Genomic DNA, 18,870 nt, shown 5'->3' with positions numbered 1-18,870 from the left:
CACAATGACTGCGCACATTATATCTCCAGCTGTCTCTCCCACAAACCTGCTCCAGAGTTGATTTTTCCCCGCCGATTGCTCTACTTCCCCGGCGAACCAAGCCCTTTTACCATTCCTGCCACCACTCCCCTAGGCTGCGTCTTCAGACCACTGGTGGACATTTCTCATCTGTTATCTTAAGCAAAACTGGCACGACATTAGCGCTCGGTGATTGGGTTAGCGTTAAACATCAGGAACTGATTGAGTTTGTGGTGAAATGTTTGACAGATGGAGCAGTAAAGCTGTTTGGAAGCTGTTCCCCGACATGCTGCATGCTAATAAGCTGGCGGTTTTGGTCGTTTGGATTCTGACTATGTCACAATTCCTTGACATTTTTCAGCCAGCAGTTCTTAGATATGCAAATATGGTATTCACAAGACACCGCACAACATTCCATCACTACAAATACAATGCTGTATGATGTCTATTTTCTGCTAGCAGAGCTAGCGGGAGAGACTGCATAGTTGTTTGTGAGATATATGTTTTTTGTTGTTGCAGCCGCCTGAATTTACTAGACTCAACAGACCTTACAAGACTGACTGGTGGTTGGCTCTCACTGCGGTATTGTATCACTTCCTGTTCCGGAGCACAGCGGTGTTTTGCTGTATCTGTTAGCTGTTTAATCTGCGCAGTTAGATTGTGTTGTGTGTTGGGGGGGGGGCGTGGCTGGATGTTTTGGTGTTCTTTTCTTTTCTTTGCTCTCCAGGTGGCATGAGGGCTGATTTGTCTGTGAAGAAGGTGCTGGCTGAAGAGTCTTCACCCTCATCAACATCATGGAAAGCACCTGTGCTTGGTGCTCACGTGCAACCTGGACGACTTGCAGCTGAAGCAGATAATTGGATGGCGTTCTGCATTTAAGTCATGTGTGATTTGAGCAGAACTGCCGGGAACTCGACCTTGTGACATTCGTTTGTGAGACGCTGAGGACCGCGCCTGGGTTTTGACACATCGAGCCCGTGAAGCAGGGAGGGGTGAGGACACATGCTGTCAGCACACACGAAAGGTAATTAAGTGTTTAAGTACTTGTTGATAGTAACTTGGTGTTTTGTTACACAGTGTACTGGAATTGTAAAGAGAATTGCGTAGTTTGCTTCTCACTGCTGTGGCGTGAAGGATAAGTGATCCTCCACTTGTTGTGAGAGGCTGCTCATTTGCATAAAGTAAAAGAAAGGACACTGACCTGAGTGTGTTGCTGGCAGCGTGTGTTTATTGGAAGATATAGTTGTATCTGTTGATTTACCTCACCGTCTCTTTGCTTCACAGAGAATCAGTTTGTCGTGTCCACCTGGGGGGTGTTTGGCGGTGGTAGGAAGTCCAGGAGCACCGGCTTTAATCCTTGCGGGCGCTGGAGAGTGAGCCACGAATCACTCCACCAGAGGGACGTTGTTTTTTTATGTTTTTACACTTTTAAACACAGGTGTATAATAAATAGTTTTTGTTTGGAACCGTTTTCTGGTTATTTTTAGCGCTGGGTCCTGTCTGACGCAGGTTCGCTCCTCAATCCGCGTCGACACATAACAAGATTGATCTAGTTATCTAGGTAACGATTTGTTTCCCAGTGTAATCTTCACGTGCCTTAACTAAAGCACTCCCTCTGCTGAATCACCTCTAAATTATTTACACATTATTCACTTTGCGTGTTTTTAGGAATCCGCTAGCTTAGCGCAGCTACTAGCTCTTAGCCGGTTTAGCATGGCGGCTTCTCCTGTCTCTCCCGCACTTTTCTGCTCTGGGTGTGAAATGTTTAGTTATTCCTCGGCCTCCTTTAGCAGTAATGGTACTTGTAATAAGTGTAGTTTATTCGTAGCTTTGGAGGCCAGGCTGGGCGAATTGGAGACTCGGCTCCGCACCGTGGAAAATTCTACAGCTAGCCAGGCCCCTGTAGTCGGTGCGGACCAAGGTAGCTTAGCCGCCGTTAGTTCCCCTCTGGCAGATCCCGAGCAGCCGGGAAAGCAGGCCGACTGGGTGACTGTGAGGAGGAAGAGTAGTTCTAAACAGAAGCCCCGTGTACACAGCCAACCCGTTCACATTTCTAACCGTTTTTCCCCACTCCGCGACACACCCGCCGAGGATCAAACTCTGGTTATTGGTGACTCTGTTTTGAGAAATGTGAAGTTAGTGACACCAGCAACCATAGTCAATTGTCTTCCGGGGGCCAGAGCAGGCGACATTGAAGGAAATTTGAAACTGCTGGCTAAGGCTAAGCATAAATTTGGTAAGATTGTAATTCACGTCGGCAGTAATGACACCCAGTTACGCCAATCGGACGTCACTAAAATTAACATTGAATCGGTGTGTAACTTTGCAAAAACAATGTCGGACTCTGTAGTTTTCTCTGGGCCCCTCCCCAATCGGACCGGGAGTGACATGTTTAGCCGCATGTTCTCCTTGAATTGCTGGCTGTCTGAGTGGTGTCCAAAAATTGAGGTGGGCTTCATAGATAATTGGCAAAGCTTCTGGGGAAAACCTGGTCTTGTTAGGAGAGACGGCATCCATCCCACTTTGGATGGAGCAGCTCTCATTTCTAGAAATCTGGCCAATTTTCTTAAATCCTCCAAACTGTGACTATCCAGGGTTGGGACCAGGAAGCAGAGTTGTAGTCTTACACACCTCTCTGCAGCTTCTCTCCCCCTGCCATCCCCTCATTACCCCATCCCCGTAGAGACGGTGCCTGCTCCCAGATCACCAATAACCAGTAAAAATCTATTTAAGCATAAAAATCCAAAAAGAAAAAATAATATAGCACCTTCAACTGCACCACAGACTAAAACAGTTAAATGTGGTCTATTAAACATTAGGTCTCTCTCTTCTAAGTCCCTGTTGGTAAATGATATAATAATTGATCAACATATTGATTTATTCTGCCTAACAGAAACCTGGTTACAGCAGGATGAATATGTTAGTTTAAATGAGTCAACACCCCCAAGTCACACTAACTGTCAGAACGCTCGTAGCACGGGCCGAGGCGGCGGATTAGCAGCAATCTTCCATTCCAGCTTATTAATTAATCAAAAACCCAGACAGAGCTTTAATTCATTTGAAAGCTTGACTCTTAGTCTTGTCCATCCAAATTGGAAGTCCCAAAAACCAGTTTTATTTGTTATTATCTATCGTCCACCTGGTCGTTACTGTGAGTTTCTCTGTGAATTTTCAGACCTTTTGTCTGACTTAGTGCTTAGCTCAGATAAGATAATTATAGTGGGCGATTTTAACATCCACACAGATGCTGAGAATGACAGCCTCAACACTGCATTTAATCTATTATTAGACTCTATTGGCTTTGCTCAAAAAGTAAATGAGTCCACCCACCACTTTAATCATATCTTAGATCTTGTTCTGACTTATGGTATGGAAATAGAAGACTTAACAGTATTCCCTGAAAACTCCCTTCTGTCTGATCATTTCTTAATAACATTTACATTTACTCTGATGGACTACCCAGCAGTGGGGAATAAGTTTCATTACACTAGAAGTCTTTCAGAAAGCGCTGTAACTAGGTTTAAGGATATGAGTCCTTCTTTATGTTCTCTAATGCCATATACCAACACAGTGCAGAGTAGCTACCTAAACTCTGTAAGTGAGATAGAGTATCTCGTCAATAGTTTTACATCCTCATTGAAGACAACTTTGGATGCTGTAGCTCCTCTGAAAAAGAGAGCTTTAAATCAGAAGTGCCTGACTCCGTGGTATAACTCACAAATTCACAGCTTAAAGCAGATAACCCGTAAGTTGGAGAGGAAATGGTGTCTCATTAATTTAGAAGATCTTCATTTAGCCTGGAAAAAGAGTCTGTTGCTCTATAAAAAAGCCCTCCGTAAAGCTAGGACATCTTACTACTCATCACTAATTGAAGAAAATAAGAACAACCCCAGGTTTCTTTTCAACACTGTAGCCAGGCTGACAAAGAGTCAGAGCTCTATTGAGCTGAGTATTCCATTAACTTTAACTAGTAATGACTTCATGACTTTCTTTGCTAACAAAATTTTAACTATTAGAGAAAAAAATTACTCATAACCATCCCAAAGACGTATCGTTATCTTTGGCTGCTTTCAGTGATGCCGGTATTTGGTTAGACTCTTTCTCTCAGATTGTTCTGTCTGAGTTATTTTCATTAGTTACTTCATCCAAACCATCAACATGTTTATTAGACCCCATTCCTACCAGGCTGCTCAAGGAAGCCCTACCATTATTTAATGCTTCGATCTTAAATATGATCAATCTATCTTTGTTAGTTGGCTATGTACCACAGGCTTTTAAGGTGGCAGTAATTAAACCATTACTTAAAAAGCCATCACTTGACCCAGCTATCTTAGCTAATTATAGGCCAATCTCCTTTTCTCTCAAAAATTCTTGAAAGGGTAGTTGTAAAACAGCTAACTGATCATCTGCAGAGGAATGGTCTATTTGAAGAGTTTCAGTCAGGTTTTAGAATTCATCATAGTACAGAAACAGCATTAGTGAAGGTTACAAATGATCTTCTTATGGCCTCAGACAGTGGACTCATCTCTGTGCTTGTTCTGTTAGACCTCAGTGCTGCTTTTGATACTGTTGACCAAAAAATTTTATTACAGAGATTAGAGCATGCCATAGGTATTAAAGGCACTGTGCTGCGGTGGTTTGAATCATATTTATCTAATAGATTACAATTTGTTCATGTAAATGGGGAATCTTCTTCACAGACTAAGGTTAATTATGGAGTTCCACAAGGTTCTGTGCTAGGACCAATTTTATTCACTTTATACATGCTTCCCTTAGGCAGTATTATTAGACGATATTGCTTAAATTTTCATTGTTACACAGATGATACCCAGCTTTATCTATCCATGAAGCCAGAGGACACACACCAATTAGCTAAACTGCAGGATTGTCTTACAGACATAAAGACATGGATGACCTCTAATTTCCTGCTTTTAAACTCAGATAAAACTGAAGTTATTGTACTTGGCCCCACAAATCTTAGAAACATGGTGTCTAACCAGATCCTTACTCTGGATGGCATTACCCTGACCTCTAGTAATACTGTGAGAAATCTTGGAGTCATTTTTGATCAGGATATGTCATTCAAAGCGCATATTAAACAAATATGTAGGACTGCTTTTTTGCATTTACGCAATATCTCTAAAATTAGAAAGGTCTTGTCTCAGAGTGATGCTGAAAAACTAATTCATGCATTTATTTCCTCTAGGCTGGACTATTGTAATTCATTATTATCAGGTTGTCCTAAAAGTTCCCTGAAAAGCCTTCAGTTAATTCAAAATGCTGCAGCTAGAGTACTAACGGGGACTAGAAGGAGAGAGCATATCTCACCCATATTGGCCTCTCTTCACTGGCTTCCTGTTAATTCTAGAATAGAATTTAAAATTCTTCTTCTTACTTATAAGGTTTTGAATAATCAGGTCCCATCTTATCTTAGGGACCTCGTAGTACCATATCACCCCAATAGAGCGCTTCGCTCTCAGACTGCAGGCTTACTTGTAGTTCCTAGGGTTTGTAAGAGTAGAATGGGAGGCAGAGCCTTCAGCTTTCAGGCTCCTCTCCTGTGGAACCAGCTCCCAATTCAGATCAGGGAGACAGACACCCTCTCTACTTTTAAGATTAGGCTTAAAACTTTCCTTTTTGCTAAAGCTTATAGTTAGGGCTGGATCAGGTGACCCTGAACCATCCCTTAGTTATGCTGCTATAGACGTAGACTGCTGGGGGGTTCCCATGATGCACTGAGTGTTTCTTTCTCTTTTTGCTCTGTATGCACCACTCTGCATTTAATCATTAGTGATCGATCTCTGCTCCCCTCCACAGCATGTCTTTTTCCTGGTTCTCTCCCTCAGCCCCAACCAGTCCCAGCAGAAGACTGCCCCTCCCTGAGCCTGGTTCTGCTGGAGGTTTCTTCCTGTTAAAAGGGAGTTTTTCCTTCCCACTGTAGCCAAGTGCTTGCTCACAGGGGGTCGTTTTGACCGTTGGGGTTTTACGTAATTATTGTATGGCTTTGCCTTACAATATAAAGCGCCTTGGGGCAACTGTTTGTTGTGATTTGGCGCTATATAAATAAAATTGATTGATTGATTGATTGAACATCATTTCAGAACAGCAATTTCCTCCTTTTGTGATAAAGTTTTGACATTGCTAGCTTAAGATTGAAATTCGCACATACCATATTAGCGTATTTAATATCATGTTCATGCCACCATTTTGCTAATGAAATTTCACAGATAACATTTTGTTGAACAACATTTACTTTCTTTGAATGTAATTTGTAGCAATCTGGGGATTTTCCAGATTTTACCCTCAGGGGGCGATATACGAGGGCTGTCCATAAAGTATAGGTCCTTTTTATTTTTTTTAAAAACTATATGGATTTCATTCATGTGTTTTTACGTCAGACATGCTTGAACCCTCGTGCACATGCGTGAGTTTTTCCATGCCTGTTGGTGACGTCATTCGCCTGTGAGCACTCCTTGTGGGAGGAGTCGTCCAGCCCCTCGTCGGAATTCCTTTGTCTGAGAAGTTGCTGAGAGACTGGCGCTTTGTTTGATCAAAATTTTTTCTAAACCTGTGAGACACATCGAAGTGGACACGGTTCGAAAAATTAAGCTGGTTTTCGGTGAAAATTTTAACGGCTGATGAGAGATTTTGAGGTGATACTGTCGCTTTAAGGACTTCCCACGGAGCGAGACGTCGTGCAGCGCTCTCAGCCGCCGTCGTCAGCCTGTTCAAGCTGAAAACCTCCACATTTCAGGCTCTATTGATCCAGGACGTCGTGAGAGAACAGAGAAGTTTCAGAAGAAGTCGGTTTCAGCATTTTATCCGGATATTCCACTGTTAAAGGAGATTTTTTTAATGAAAGACGTGTGGGGGGATTGCAACGTCAGCTCGCAGCCACCGTGACGCTCCGCCACAGGAAAAACACCTCCTTTGGAATCCTTAAGGACAAGTTGGAACATGTCCAGCTGTTAAACAATTTCTCATATACTCACTCCACTGAAAGCCATCAAAAGCCGCCTGGATTTTACAAATGGTTATCAACACAGAGGTGTTTTTCCGCACGTCTTTCATTAAAAAAATCTCCTTTAACAGTGGAGTATCCGGATAAAATGCTGAAACCGACTTCTTCTGAAACTTCTCTGTTCTCTCACGACGTCCTGGATCAATAGAGCCTGAAATGTGGAGGTTTTCAGCTTGAAACAGGCTGATAACGCCGCCTGAGAGCGCTGCGCGACGTCTCGCACCGTGGGAAGTTCTTAAAGCGACAGTATCACCTCAAAATCTTTCATCAGCCGTTAAAATTTTCACCGAAAACCAGCTTAATTTTTCGAACCGTGTCCACTTCGATGTGTCTCACAGGTTTAGAAAAAATTTTGATCAAACAAAGCGCCAGTCTCTCAGCAACTTCTCAGACAAAGGAATTCCGACGAGGGGCTGGACGACTCCTCCCACAAGGAGTGCTCACAGGCGAATGACGTCACCGACAGGCGTGGAAAAACTCACGCATGCGCACGAGGGTTCAAGCATGTCTGACGTAAAAACATATGAATGAAATCCATATAGTTTTTGAAAAAGATAAAAAGGACCGTATACTTTATTGACAGCCCTCGTATATGTGCTTGAGTGAGTCATGCGAGTAGTTTGCTCAAAGTTCAATTTTGGTGAACTTTTGACACACCAATTTGTATAAATTTCCAATTAAAAGGAATCTTGATACTGTTGACCTTTAGCAAGAAGAACCAAACAGTGACTAAAATGTTGCCACATAGTAGTCCACAATGTGAGACATTATTACAAAATTCTCCTTTAGCAAGTATGGACAACAAAACAAAAATATAGGCCTCTTAAAGCGATGAACATATAATTTTGAAGTAATCATGGTATTGAGTTAGCTAGCCTGGCTCAGTTAATAAAAACAGCTATCGTTCGCTAGCTAGCATGTAGCTTTCTTGAAAGCAAGTGTTTGTTTGAAGATAATGTTCAATATTGTTTAGTGGTAATGTGATGACAAATGAGTGATTTCACAAAATAATTCAACCTTTCACTCTGATGTTAACTATTTAAGATTATTAGCATCACAGTGGCAACACAATAGCCACATGGGGGCCTTTAAGAATTTGCTAACGCACCAAAATGCTAGTATGCACCTTATAGTTATGTACAGTGGTAACACATTTCTAGCCATATTTTGTAATACTGATGTTTACAGAATATAAATATAAATATTATATTTATATTATATAAATATTATATAACTATTTATATTATATAAATATTATGTTGAGCTACAGCATGAAACAAAGGCAGTGTAGTTTTAAAAATATATTTTGTTTATTGGCTAAAAACAGTAATTAACTTAGAGCCTAATTCAAGTATAATGAAATTAATGTAATCTGATTACTTTGTGCTGCTTTTAGATTATATCAATGAAATGAAGCACATGAAGGAAAGAGAAAAGAAATGTTAATAATTTGAATTTTGCAATTTTCTGTATTTTGTAAGCACTAAGGATGTAGGCCTTTGTAGGAATGAAAAAGAAATAATGAGTTAATAATAATGATAATAATGATAATAATCCAGGTGAGCCCCAGTAAGGTGAATAGTAGCTGTGTCTGCCTTTCCACTGCCAAAACCATGTAATAAATCAGGAATTTTACATTTCAGTTTAGCTGATTATGCAGTATGTGTGTCAACCAGATTTTTTTTTAATCTTGTGTGATGATATATCACTTATAAAACATTCAAATTAAATCCAGATAGAATTCCAAACATAATCTACAAACTGTAATCTAATAATGGTTTGATGCTTTTTCCATTATATTAACACTTTGAGAGACACAATTACTATCAACCATACAAAATAACACATCTGTAATAAAATAGCCTTTTTTTGGTGCATTTTATATTATGTAACCCCTGCTTTCCATTATTCCCTGTCTGTATTTACAGCATGCTCATTAGCACAGCACCATAGATGTAGGTGTAAATTTCTTGCAGGGAAAGTGTTCGTCTCTCAGTGTCTACGTGTGTATCCTACATCAGAGCTGATTCCTGTGTGTGACCTTTGCCTGCAGCCATCCTGTTTTTTTGCGGGCTGTGCTCTGCACACCAATCGCAGATGTGGAACACGAAGGACGTAAGATCACATCCTCACACGAAGCATGAGGGACACGCCAAAAAGCACTCGGCATTATAAAAGGATTCTCCCTCTCCTGTTCGGCTCCGCATTTGTCTGTCCCCAGTCACAATAACGCGTCGTGCTCTCTCCATTAGCTCTCTGTTGGATTCAATTACTCCGACTGGCTTTATAGATCTGCTGCTTTTCTTTTCTCGCGTCAAGTGAAGACACTGTGATGTGAGTGTGGAAATCAGAGATACTCCAAAAAATATAATATAAAATAAAAAGCTATATCCTGTAATTACATGTAAATATAATGCAATTTAAATCACACATTCTACTCAGCACAATGAATTTTTCTACTTGGGCATAGATATGGGGACAGAGGATGCTATTTGTTTTCTTAATAGAGAAGGAGAGAAATCAATTCATCCGCAATCAGAGCTGGAAAGGAACCGGCTGGAGTGAAATGTATTTCCCCGGCGCTCGGCACGAGACGGCTTATTTAGTCGGAAAATAGCAGGTGTGGGAAGTGGCTCAAAGATTGTTGTGAATTTGTGTTTTATTGTGGAAAAACCACTCACTCTATTTGCAGAATATTAAAGAAAATAATACACTCCACATTCGGAGAGCACCAGCTCAGCAACCTGCAGAGAATTCACTTTACATGTGAAGTTTGCTGAACGTTTTTGACGTAATGTGAGAATAAGCACTATTTATTGCCACAGTGTGCAAAAAAAACAAAAACAATGCACGCATCGAAGCACATTAGAATTTAATATGAGCCTGAAGGCTGTTTAAGATGACAGAAATAAATAAAATATCAACATATTGCACGCTAATCACTTACCAGGACAACATATGGAACAAACAGCTATGAGTAGAATTTGCATATTCTGAGCCAACTTAGGTGATAGTTAGGGCTTTTCCTCTAATGTGATCATTTTGCCGGTAACATTTGATGACAACATGCATTTAATCAAGCATTTAACAGCCTTTTTTTTTTTCTTGCATACGTCATGCATCAGGGGTTTTGCAGAGTGTATAAGAAGGGCATCATGCACGCCTAGACCAGTGTGCAAAATGTATTTTTCGTGTTTTAGCCAAAAAAACATAATCAAATTACAGCAGTAACTGGTCGTTAATACATATATGGAATGTCATGAAAAAGTTGCCTTTGTAAATGCGAATGTTGAAATTAATTAAAAAGATTAAGTAGTGTAAACTCAAAGTTTTAAGTTTTATATACTCAAATATTTCAAGTTTGTGTAACATGGTCATCCATTTTGAGTAAATTAAACCCAGAATTTTTCATTGACTTGAATATTTCTTGTATATTAAGAAAGCAGAACTTCAAAGCAGAGCTTAAGCACAACTTAAAAGAATGAATTCTATGTGAAAATATTTGAGTTGACTTAATAAGTACTTTAGCAGTGGTGGTGGCCAAGTGATTAGTGTGCTTGTTTTTGGCGCAGAAGGTTCCCGGTTCAAACCCCTCCCCTGCCACATTTCTGCATGTAATGTGGAGTTGTGTCAGGAAGGGCATCCGGCGTAAAACTTGTACCAAATCAACATGCAGAGCCACCTCGGATCTGCTGTGGGAACAGCTGAACGGTTTTACTTTTACTTAATGAACAGCTTAATTTAATTGTAATCATGAGGTACAAGTAGAATATATTCAAAACTTTTAAGTTCTGGGAACAATTGATTTTTAAGTTTATGAGCTCAGTCATTTTGTGGCATTTGGTTGCCTCAATATTTTTAGGTTCTGCTAACTTGTTCAGGTTTTCAGTGCATCCTTTTACAAAATTTCTTATGAGACTGAGTTATTATTATTTTTAAGTATACATGCTGGTCAAGCTTATAATTTCAAAAATAATTCCCTTTAAACTCATGGAAAATAAGTTTCAAAATCAACTTTTCAACTAGTTTTAGCTCAACAGAAGAATTTTCTTGAATTTAACATAAATGATAAAATGGTAAATGGACTGCATTTATATAGCACTTTTCCATCTGCATCAGATGCTCAAAGCGCTTTACAATAATGCCTTACATTCACCCCTGTGTCAGGGTGTTGCCATGCAAGGCGCCCACTACACACCGGGAGCAACTTGGGGATTAAGGACATTGCCCAAGGGCCCTTAGTGATTTTCTGGTCAGGATCCAAGGAACCAAGGATCTTCTGGTCTCAAGCCTAACGCTTAACCACAAGACCATCACCTCCCCCTAATCATGAAATCTGAGCTATAGTTTGACAGAAGCCACATGGGAGAATCCAAATCATGATGAATTTCTACAGATGGTGATACAATATATAAACACTGAACCACTTCTGCTATCAAAACTACAAATGCCTGGAACAGATCTTCATATATTCAGTTCTTATGGTGACTTGGTGGCTTCCCTCACTTTTTTTGATGATTACTTAGTTTCTGAGAACTGCTTACTCATATATAAATATATAAAACTTTATTTTATACACTGTCCATTTTTGTTACTTTTGATGATGAAAGAACATTTGTTCAAGTTGAATGAGCATTAAATGTTTAATAGTTTTATATAATATTTGATATGAACTTTTTTTTTGGCATTTCAAAGTATAGGGATATAAACTTTTACACTTAACTGTGCGCATTTAATGATTTTTACTTAGATTTTTAAAAAAATATTGTACAATTTTGTTTTCATGATGATCTTAAAGGATATCATTTCAGTAATTAAATGCCATAAAGAAATTCAAATGTGTGCAAGCTCATATATTAGACTTTAACAGTATTACTTTAATTTGTTGGGATAACACTGTAACTCTATCTCAAAACTTAACAGCCTCAACGTTTCCACTCAATATTTTTGAGATCTACTAAAACATTTTGAGACTCTTGAAACATACTGCTGACAACATACAGATGGATAAAGTACACAGAGAACTATTGGGACTTGGCAGGACTATAACCTCTCTGAGTGCCTGCCAGTTCTATATTCTCTTCGTCATAGGTCATTAAAAATCAAGAAGATGAAACTAGTGATTGCTTGGGGAAAGGTTTTATAAGTTCAGCACCTTGTGGCATATGGATTTGTTTGGAAAGTGGTCAACAGTGTAATCACTGCAGTTATTGGACAGGTTCTATTAAAACATGGCCAAAAATCAAATAGTTATGTCATCTTTAATAAAAACATTTCATTAAAAGATTTGGTTTTTCTACAAATTTTGAAAAGTAAATATATGGGTATGAGTATGTAGTAGCACTGTAAATGAATTCAAACAGTATTTTTCCAAACCTTAAAACTGCATATTATACTCATCTACACATTCTTGCATCTTATGAAAGTATATAATATATATTGCTGGTGATATTATGATCCTGGTGATTTCTTTTGTGACATTTTCTGATTTCAACATCTGTAATAGCATTGGGAAAAAAATTGTTTCAGCTAATCGTCTGCAAGCGTCCCGTCTGCTCTGGCTAGCTTGCCAGAGCAACTTGCGACTTATTTTATATTGCGTATTTATATTTGCTGGTGTTTGTTTTATTCTATTGTTTTCTATACACGTTACGTTTAAAAATAAAGATAAAAAAAGACTCATAACACTGACATCAGCGGTAAACAAACTGATTGGACCATTCCCTGATGTTAATTCATGGCATTAACTTGACTTAGCGTTAGCTTGAACACTTTGGTAGATAAGTTAGCCACTGATACATACCTTATACATACTGATACCTTATGAGTTCTGACACTGCATTTGGAAATAAATACAACTAATAGTGTTTCTTCTCTAACTACGCTAGGTTATATGGTCCAACTAGCTATATTACTTCCGATGTTGCTTCACCACCAGCATACTAGGGAGCTTATGTAGCGACGGTTTAAAGCTCCACTGCGGTGATCAGAAGTTGTTCTCTGTTTTACCGATTGTGTTAGCTTGACTATTTGCTAAAGCCGGCACCTTTACAACAACAAACAGAAATGTTTCATGTTCTTGCTTCTATGAAAAGCAGATTTCATGATTTACTCTATCATTTTTTTGTGAAATGTGTTTTAAAATAGTTTTATGCTAAACTGGGTCGACTGTGAAATCAGCCTTATCATTTTATATTAATTCTAGCAAAATTTGTTTTGTTAGCAAGAAGTTCTGTTTTGTATATAATTTTATTAATTTCAAAACTAGGGTCCATAGTTCGATTGATTAAGTCCTGTCTGCTAAAACGCGGCAGCTACACCAGTATGACAGAAATGTAGATATATTTCTAGTTACCGTTGTAGACCTTTAAAACTGCTTAAATTTCATATTGCGGGATTGCTACCATTGTTTTTTTGTTTTTGTTTTTGTTTTTTTGTTTTTTTTGTAACTTCCATGGTGATCACTTAATTCCCTCACATTAAACCCTTCCAAAACAATTTTTTCAATTCGTGATTTCTTTCAAACAAAGCAGTCGCCAGATGAGTACAACACTTAGTGGTTTAATCGCTAAAAGGGTTTAAATGGGTTAAAACATGCAAAAGCAGTGATACGATCAGTTGAAGTAACTGGTCAGGTAATTACATTCTCTTGATGAAGACCTTATTAGTATCTCTAAAGCCATTGTACAGAAGCCAACCCAGGTCTTGATAGATCGCTTTTCCCACCTACGGGTAATTTTAAGCAAACAAATCTCAATCTTTAGTGGAGGATATAGTGCAAGCAAAAGCAGGCAAGGGGGGAAGTATAAATGAAGGAAGGTGAGCAGGAAAGGAAGGGTGGACATGTTACCTGGCTATGACAAACAGCACACAACTGACACCCAAGCAAGCCAGCAGAATATACATCCAGATATCAGGCGAGAGGGGGTTGAGGAAAGAGAAGACCCCGGGGTTGGTGCCGTTGGGCTTGCGGTACAGGATACTTATCCCCAGCGTCATGAAGGGCTTGGAGAAATCAATGACCTTTTCTCGGATGTAGGTGATGGCCAAAGGAGCTACTGCCAAGTCTGCTTTCTACAGTGAGATAATAGGAGGGGAGGAATGGAATAGGGGATAGGGGGTAGGGCGGTATTTCAGTCTACCAACAACAACAAAAAAACAAGATGATCACACTACAACCAACTGAATTACAATCTGATTCCTGTCAACACCTGGTATGGTCTTTGTGTAAAAGGAGAAGCAGACGTATCACCACGAGTGCAGCGGAAATACCCGGAGTCATTAGCTATGGTAGATTAGCATTAGGATTTTTGGGGGCAATTACAGGTTGTACATTTAATCCTTCTCATGTGTTGTAGCATCACAGGTGAGGCACTCAGGCAACAATGCTTGGATTAGATTCATTTTTAGGTAATTAAGCGCTCCAAGTACAAAATTAGTCTGCTTTCAAGAGATAATGTGTTCTTCTTACAGTGCCAGTTCGACATCCTGAAATCTGTTTTTGTCATGGATTATTTAATGATGGCTGAGTAGGTAGTGCTTTTTCTTTCTTTTTTAAAGTTATTGTCCTTATTAGGGCGTAAAATACGAGTTGTCATATAGAGTGGTAAGAAATCTGTGAGTAGCATCCATTTAATCCTTTGTAAAAAAAAAAAAATCTACCAGCACAGAACAGCAATTTAAAACAATTCCGTCTTACACACAACAGCCATGATGGAATATTTCTTGAAGAATGATCTTTGAGTCTTGAAAATAAGCATTTTGGGCATATCAGAAACCAAAACTGCACATAAAAAGTGGTGCATGGTTAGTTCCAGGCTATGAATGCAGATTCTATTGGCTTTGTTTATATTGGATCTACAAGTGGCCAATGTATATATTTGGGAGAACTGAAAATTGTTTTACCATCTCTGGTCAGAAATGTTCTTGACTGAGGTCTCCTCAGTTAGGATGATCGCAGTGTGTTTTCTAAGATAACACTAAATCTGCATTTCCCACAATCAAGTATGAGGTACCTCAGGGTTCTGTTCTTAGACTACTGTTATTCTCCCTTTGTGGAGTACCTCTTGGTCAGATTATACTTACTTGAGGGATTGTTGACCTTCATGATTTTGATGATAATATGCCAGTTCATAACCGTACTGAATCTCATAATTTTCTCCTTTTGAACTCAAAGAAGACTGCGAAGATTTACATCAGGCCTTTATATTTTCAATGCTCAATTGCAAATTTCGACACAGTTTTACCCTCTTAATGTTGAGCTCAGAGTGATGCATTTAACAACACAATACTGTATACAGTGCCCACAGACCTCCCTGGATGGGTCGGCGTCCACCTACCATAGATTCAAAATCCTGCGGGAAACATTCTAAATAGCTTAAAAATGACTACTTTAACATCACTGCTAGCACAAATAAAGGTTTTAATGTTATTATTATTAATTATGACTGCTAAAAATGCAGAAAATGTTTTTTATTGCTTTGACAGACTATGGAGAGATTCAACATTGTTAGGATGTATGGGTACAATGCAGAGGTGGGACGAAGTTACTGTCAAGTCTCTCTCAAGTCATGAATCTGCAAGTCCCAAGTCAAGTCTCAAGACAGCTTGCAAACAACTGGTGGTCATTATGACTTGAGACTTGACTTGGGACTTGCTGATTCATGACTTGAGAGTGACTTGATGGTGACTTTGACCCACCTCTGGTACAATGTAACATCAACTCCAGTAATCGATGACGTACGTGGTCGATGAGCTCCCGCACCATGCCGTTCCATTGGCCCGTGGTCTCATCCAGTGCCCCGTACTTGCCGTCTTCCACTAATCTCACCTCATAGCGGAAGCCCAGGATTCCAGAGAGCTCCCTCAACAAGTCAATACAGTAACCCTCAAAACGATCATTTCCATAGAGAGGCTTGTCAGACTTCTTAAACATCACATACGGCTCCTCCTGGACAGGGACGGTGTGAAGAAAAAAATCATTTGGATATAACATACCTTTGCTAGCATCTGCATCACGATTGTTGAAGTACTTAACTTTTCAAGGATTGATGAATGGGATACCATCCCAAGGAAATCGGTAAACTGTACACATTTTGAAAACTACTAGGTTCAAAAAGAAAACCAGTCACGAGGAAGGAATCACTATCCTTATCTAAAATATGACATATTGTACAGAGCAATGCTGCAAAATGCCAGGAGTGTCCAACCTTTGCAGAGACACACTCTCTCTAGAAGCTATTCAAGAAGGTTACGTACACTTCCACTTCCACCAAGGACCGGCAACCCCCATTAAACCAAATTTCAAAGCTTAGTTCACTCCAGATCACTACCTCCCCTGAAAATACATTTTTCTCCACAAAATCCAGATCATTTTTTAGATTTGGATCAAAAAATACCTCCGGCTAGACAATCCTGGGATCCAGAATACTCATCTTTGATTGTCATCCTCATTGCTCATCTCTATTTCTGATTGTCTTTTGTTCTTGATCCTGCTGTTTGATCCTGATCACTAATTTTTGGTCATGTTTGTGTTTATCAAAATTCCTGCACTTAGATCCTGATTTCTAACCTTTGTACCTTGTCACCCACTTTTGATCCCCATCAATGAACTTTGATCCTGACTGCTGACCCCATAACCTGAATACTGATTATTGAACCAAATCACTTGGATTGTAATTGCTAATATTGGTACCTGTAGACTGATCTTTGACCTGAATTGCTGAATGTTGATCATGATTACTGAACAATGAATCTGAACAATGATCTTTGATCCCAAATGAAAAACATTGATCTTGATTGCTGAGCTGTGAACCTGAACACTGATCTTTGATTACCAACACTGGATTTTCACCCTGACTGGTAGTCTTTGAACCTGAACACTGATCTTTGATCCCAACTAAAAACCTATGATCTTCATTGTAATCTTTGAACCTGTACACTGAACTTCAATTGCAATTGCTGACTTTTGAACCTCAACACAGATTTTTGAGCCTATACTCTAAACTTTGATTGTGATTGCTACTCTTTGATCCTGATCACTGATCTTTGATCTTGGTTACTGACATTTTACCCTAACTGATGTCCTAATAACTGCCCTTTGAATGACTCCTTGATATGGAAAATGTAATGAGTTCTTCTTTGGCCAATACTTCACTTGCCCATCAAGTGTAATTAAAATGGGTTAATTAGTTTTTGCATAAACTGTCCAGCAAACAAACAAACCAAAGCCAACAAGTAGACAGACATGGGTGAAAACATAAGCTCCATGGTAAAGTCAACTGTGACTGATTGTGCAACATACATTTCATCTGTGCCTACCAGTATGGTGGAAACACGGAGGGATTTGTTAACCAAAGAGTCGGTGACGTTGGATGTTTTGCTTTTGTGAGTCTCTGTCATATTCAGCCCACTCGGAGGATCCCACGTTCCAATCTATTCAAAACAACAGTAAGGACAAGCTTGAAAACACAGATGGTTAACTACACGTGGGCCCAGTGTCGCAGACCGAATGGTCCCCCCTAAAAATCGGCCCACCAAAGTACCTTTTCCAGTCCATCTTCCTTGAGACTGATGACATCCAGGTCAAAATCGGTCCGCAGCCCATTGGTCTTGTTGAAGAGGACACGTCCTGTCAAACCATCCCAGTGGGCCTACGCACAGATCCAATCCATTCAAATTCCCAGCATTCACAGCTCCCTGCGCCATAATTCCATTAGCCTTAAGGTATTTGCTTTCTCATCCACATAAAACCACATTCTAAATGCAAACCTATTGCTTCTAATTACAAATTCTGTCTGGCTCTGCCTTCAACTTCTATTTGGACAGCATAACAAGAAACAATAAAGCACAGAGAATAGAAGCAGGTTTGACAGGTAAGTGTTCATTATGCATGGGGTTCATTGTGCTTGAAGTTTCACTTCAAAGCCATTGGAAGAACAGACGGGCATGGAAAGCAATAGCAGACACAGAAGGGGGAGGAAGCACCAGCCATACTACAATGGCTCATTCTGAAAATTACCTGCAATGATAACATCCGCGGAATGAAAGAGCCCAGCAGAACAAAGCAAATGGCTGACCCTGACTAGAGTTAAGGAGACACGCACAGGCTTTGATATAAACATAGGCGGCGATACACACAGCAAGGGAGTAGGAGAAAGGGAATGAAACATCACAAAATGCAGGCAGTTACTCTGTTTACAATCACGTTTGTTCCAATTACTGAGTTAAGATGGCTACTATTTAAGCAAAATATGTGGGAGTCTACATTTACTGAAAATTATCCACGAGACAGATTTGACACTTCAACACAAATGTATCAGGAAGCGGCATAAGTACCACTTGGACAGGAGGGGGTGTGTTAACTATATATATTTTTTTTCCTCAAAGCTTTATCTCGAGAGATAATTTTAGCATAATAGTCATCAATCATGAGTCCAACTATGCATCAGATGGCAGATAATTTTGGCCAATATTAGCCTTTCAGAAACATATCGGTATATTGATAAGAAAGCTTTTATTTTACTAAGTAAATATTGGAAGAAACCAGACTGGCAAATGGAAATGGTGTCATTGTGTAGTTTGTCCAGTAGAGGGTGCTCTGACAACATCATTATCAATATTGTCAAGCATGGCCGGGACCCCCATTACTCATTGGTCGTATTAGCTACAAGAGCCAGAGGCAAAGCGATCAGCTGTCATTCATTCTCAAACAGAGTTGGCATTTTACAGCGACAAGAGACAAGTTGGTCTGATGACAGCTAGGCGGAGCCAAAATAAAAGAGAAGTCTATTTTATGGAAATGCTGAATTCAGGTAAAGGCAGTGTGTCAC

The 18,870-nt window shown here is 39.5% G+C and overlaps 1 protein-coding gene across 1 annotated transcript in view; it reads right to left on the bottom strand.

Moving 5' to 3' along the window:
* The window catches only part of LOC117503306 (glutamate receptor ionotropic, kainate 2-like), a 176,745-nt gene that overhangs the window by 14,841 nt on the left and 143,034 nt on the right, over positions 1-18,870 (bottom strand). Inside the window, exons 8-11 of the mRNA XM_034162522.1 lie at positions 17,584-17,691; positions 17,360-17,473; positions 15,783-15,989; positions 13,890-14,113 (exon numbers count right to left, since the gene is read on the bottom strand). Coding sequence (XP_034018413.1) covers positions 13,890-14,113; positions 15,783-15,989; positions 17,360-17,473; positions 17,584-17,691 — 653 coding nt within the window. The remainder of the gene's footprint in view (positions 1-13,889; positions 14,114-15,782; positions 15,990-17,359; positions 17,474-17,583; positions 17,692-18,870) is intronic.

The sequence above is a fragment of the Thalassophryne amazonica genome, chromosome 21 (genome assembly GCF_902500255.1).
Source record: "Thalassophryne amazonica chromosome 21, fThaAma1.1, whole genome shotgun sequence".
NCBI classification, from domain to species: Eukaryota; Metazoa; Chordata; class Actinopteri; order Batrachoidiformes; family Batrachoididae; genus Thalassophryne; species Thalassophryne amazonica.
Note: the sequence above shows the minus strand (reverse complement) of the source record. Positions and strands in the feature narration are given on the sequence as shown.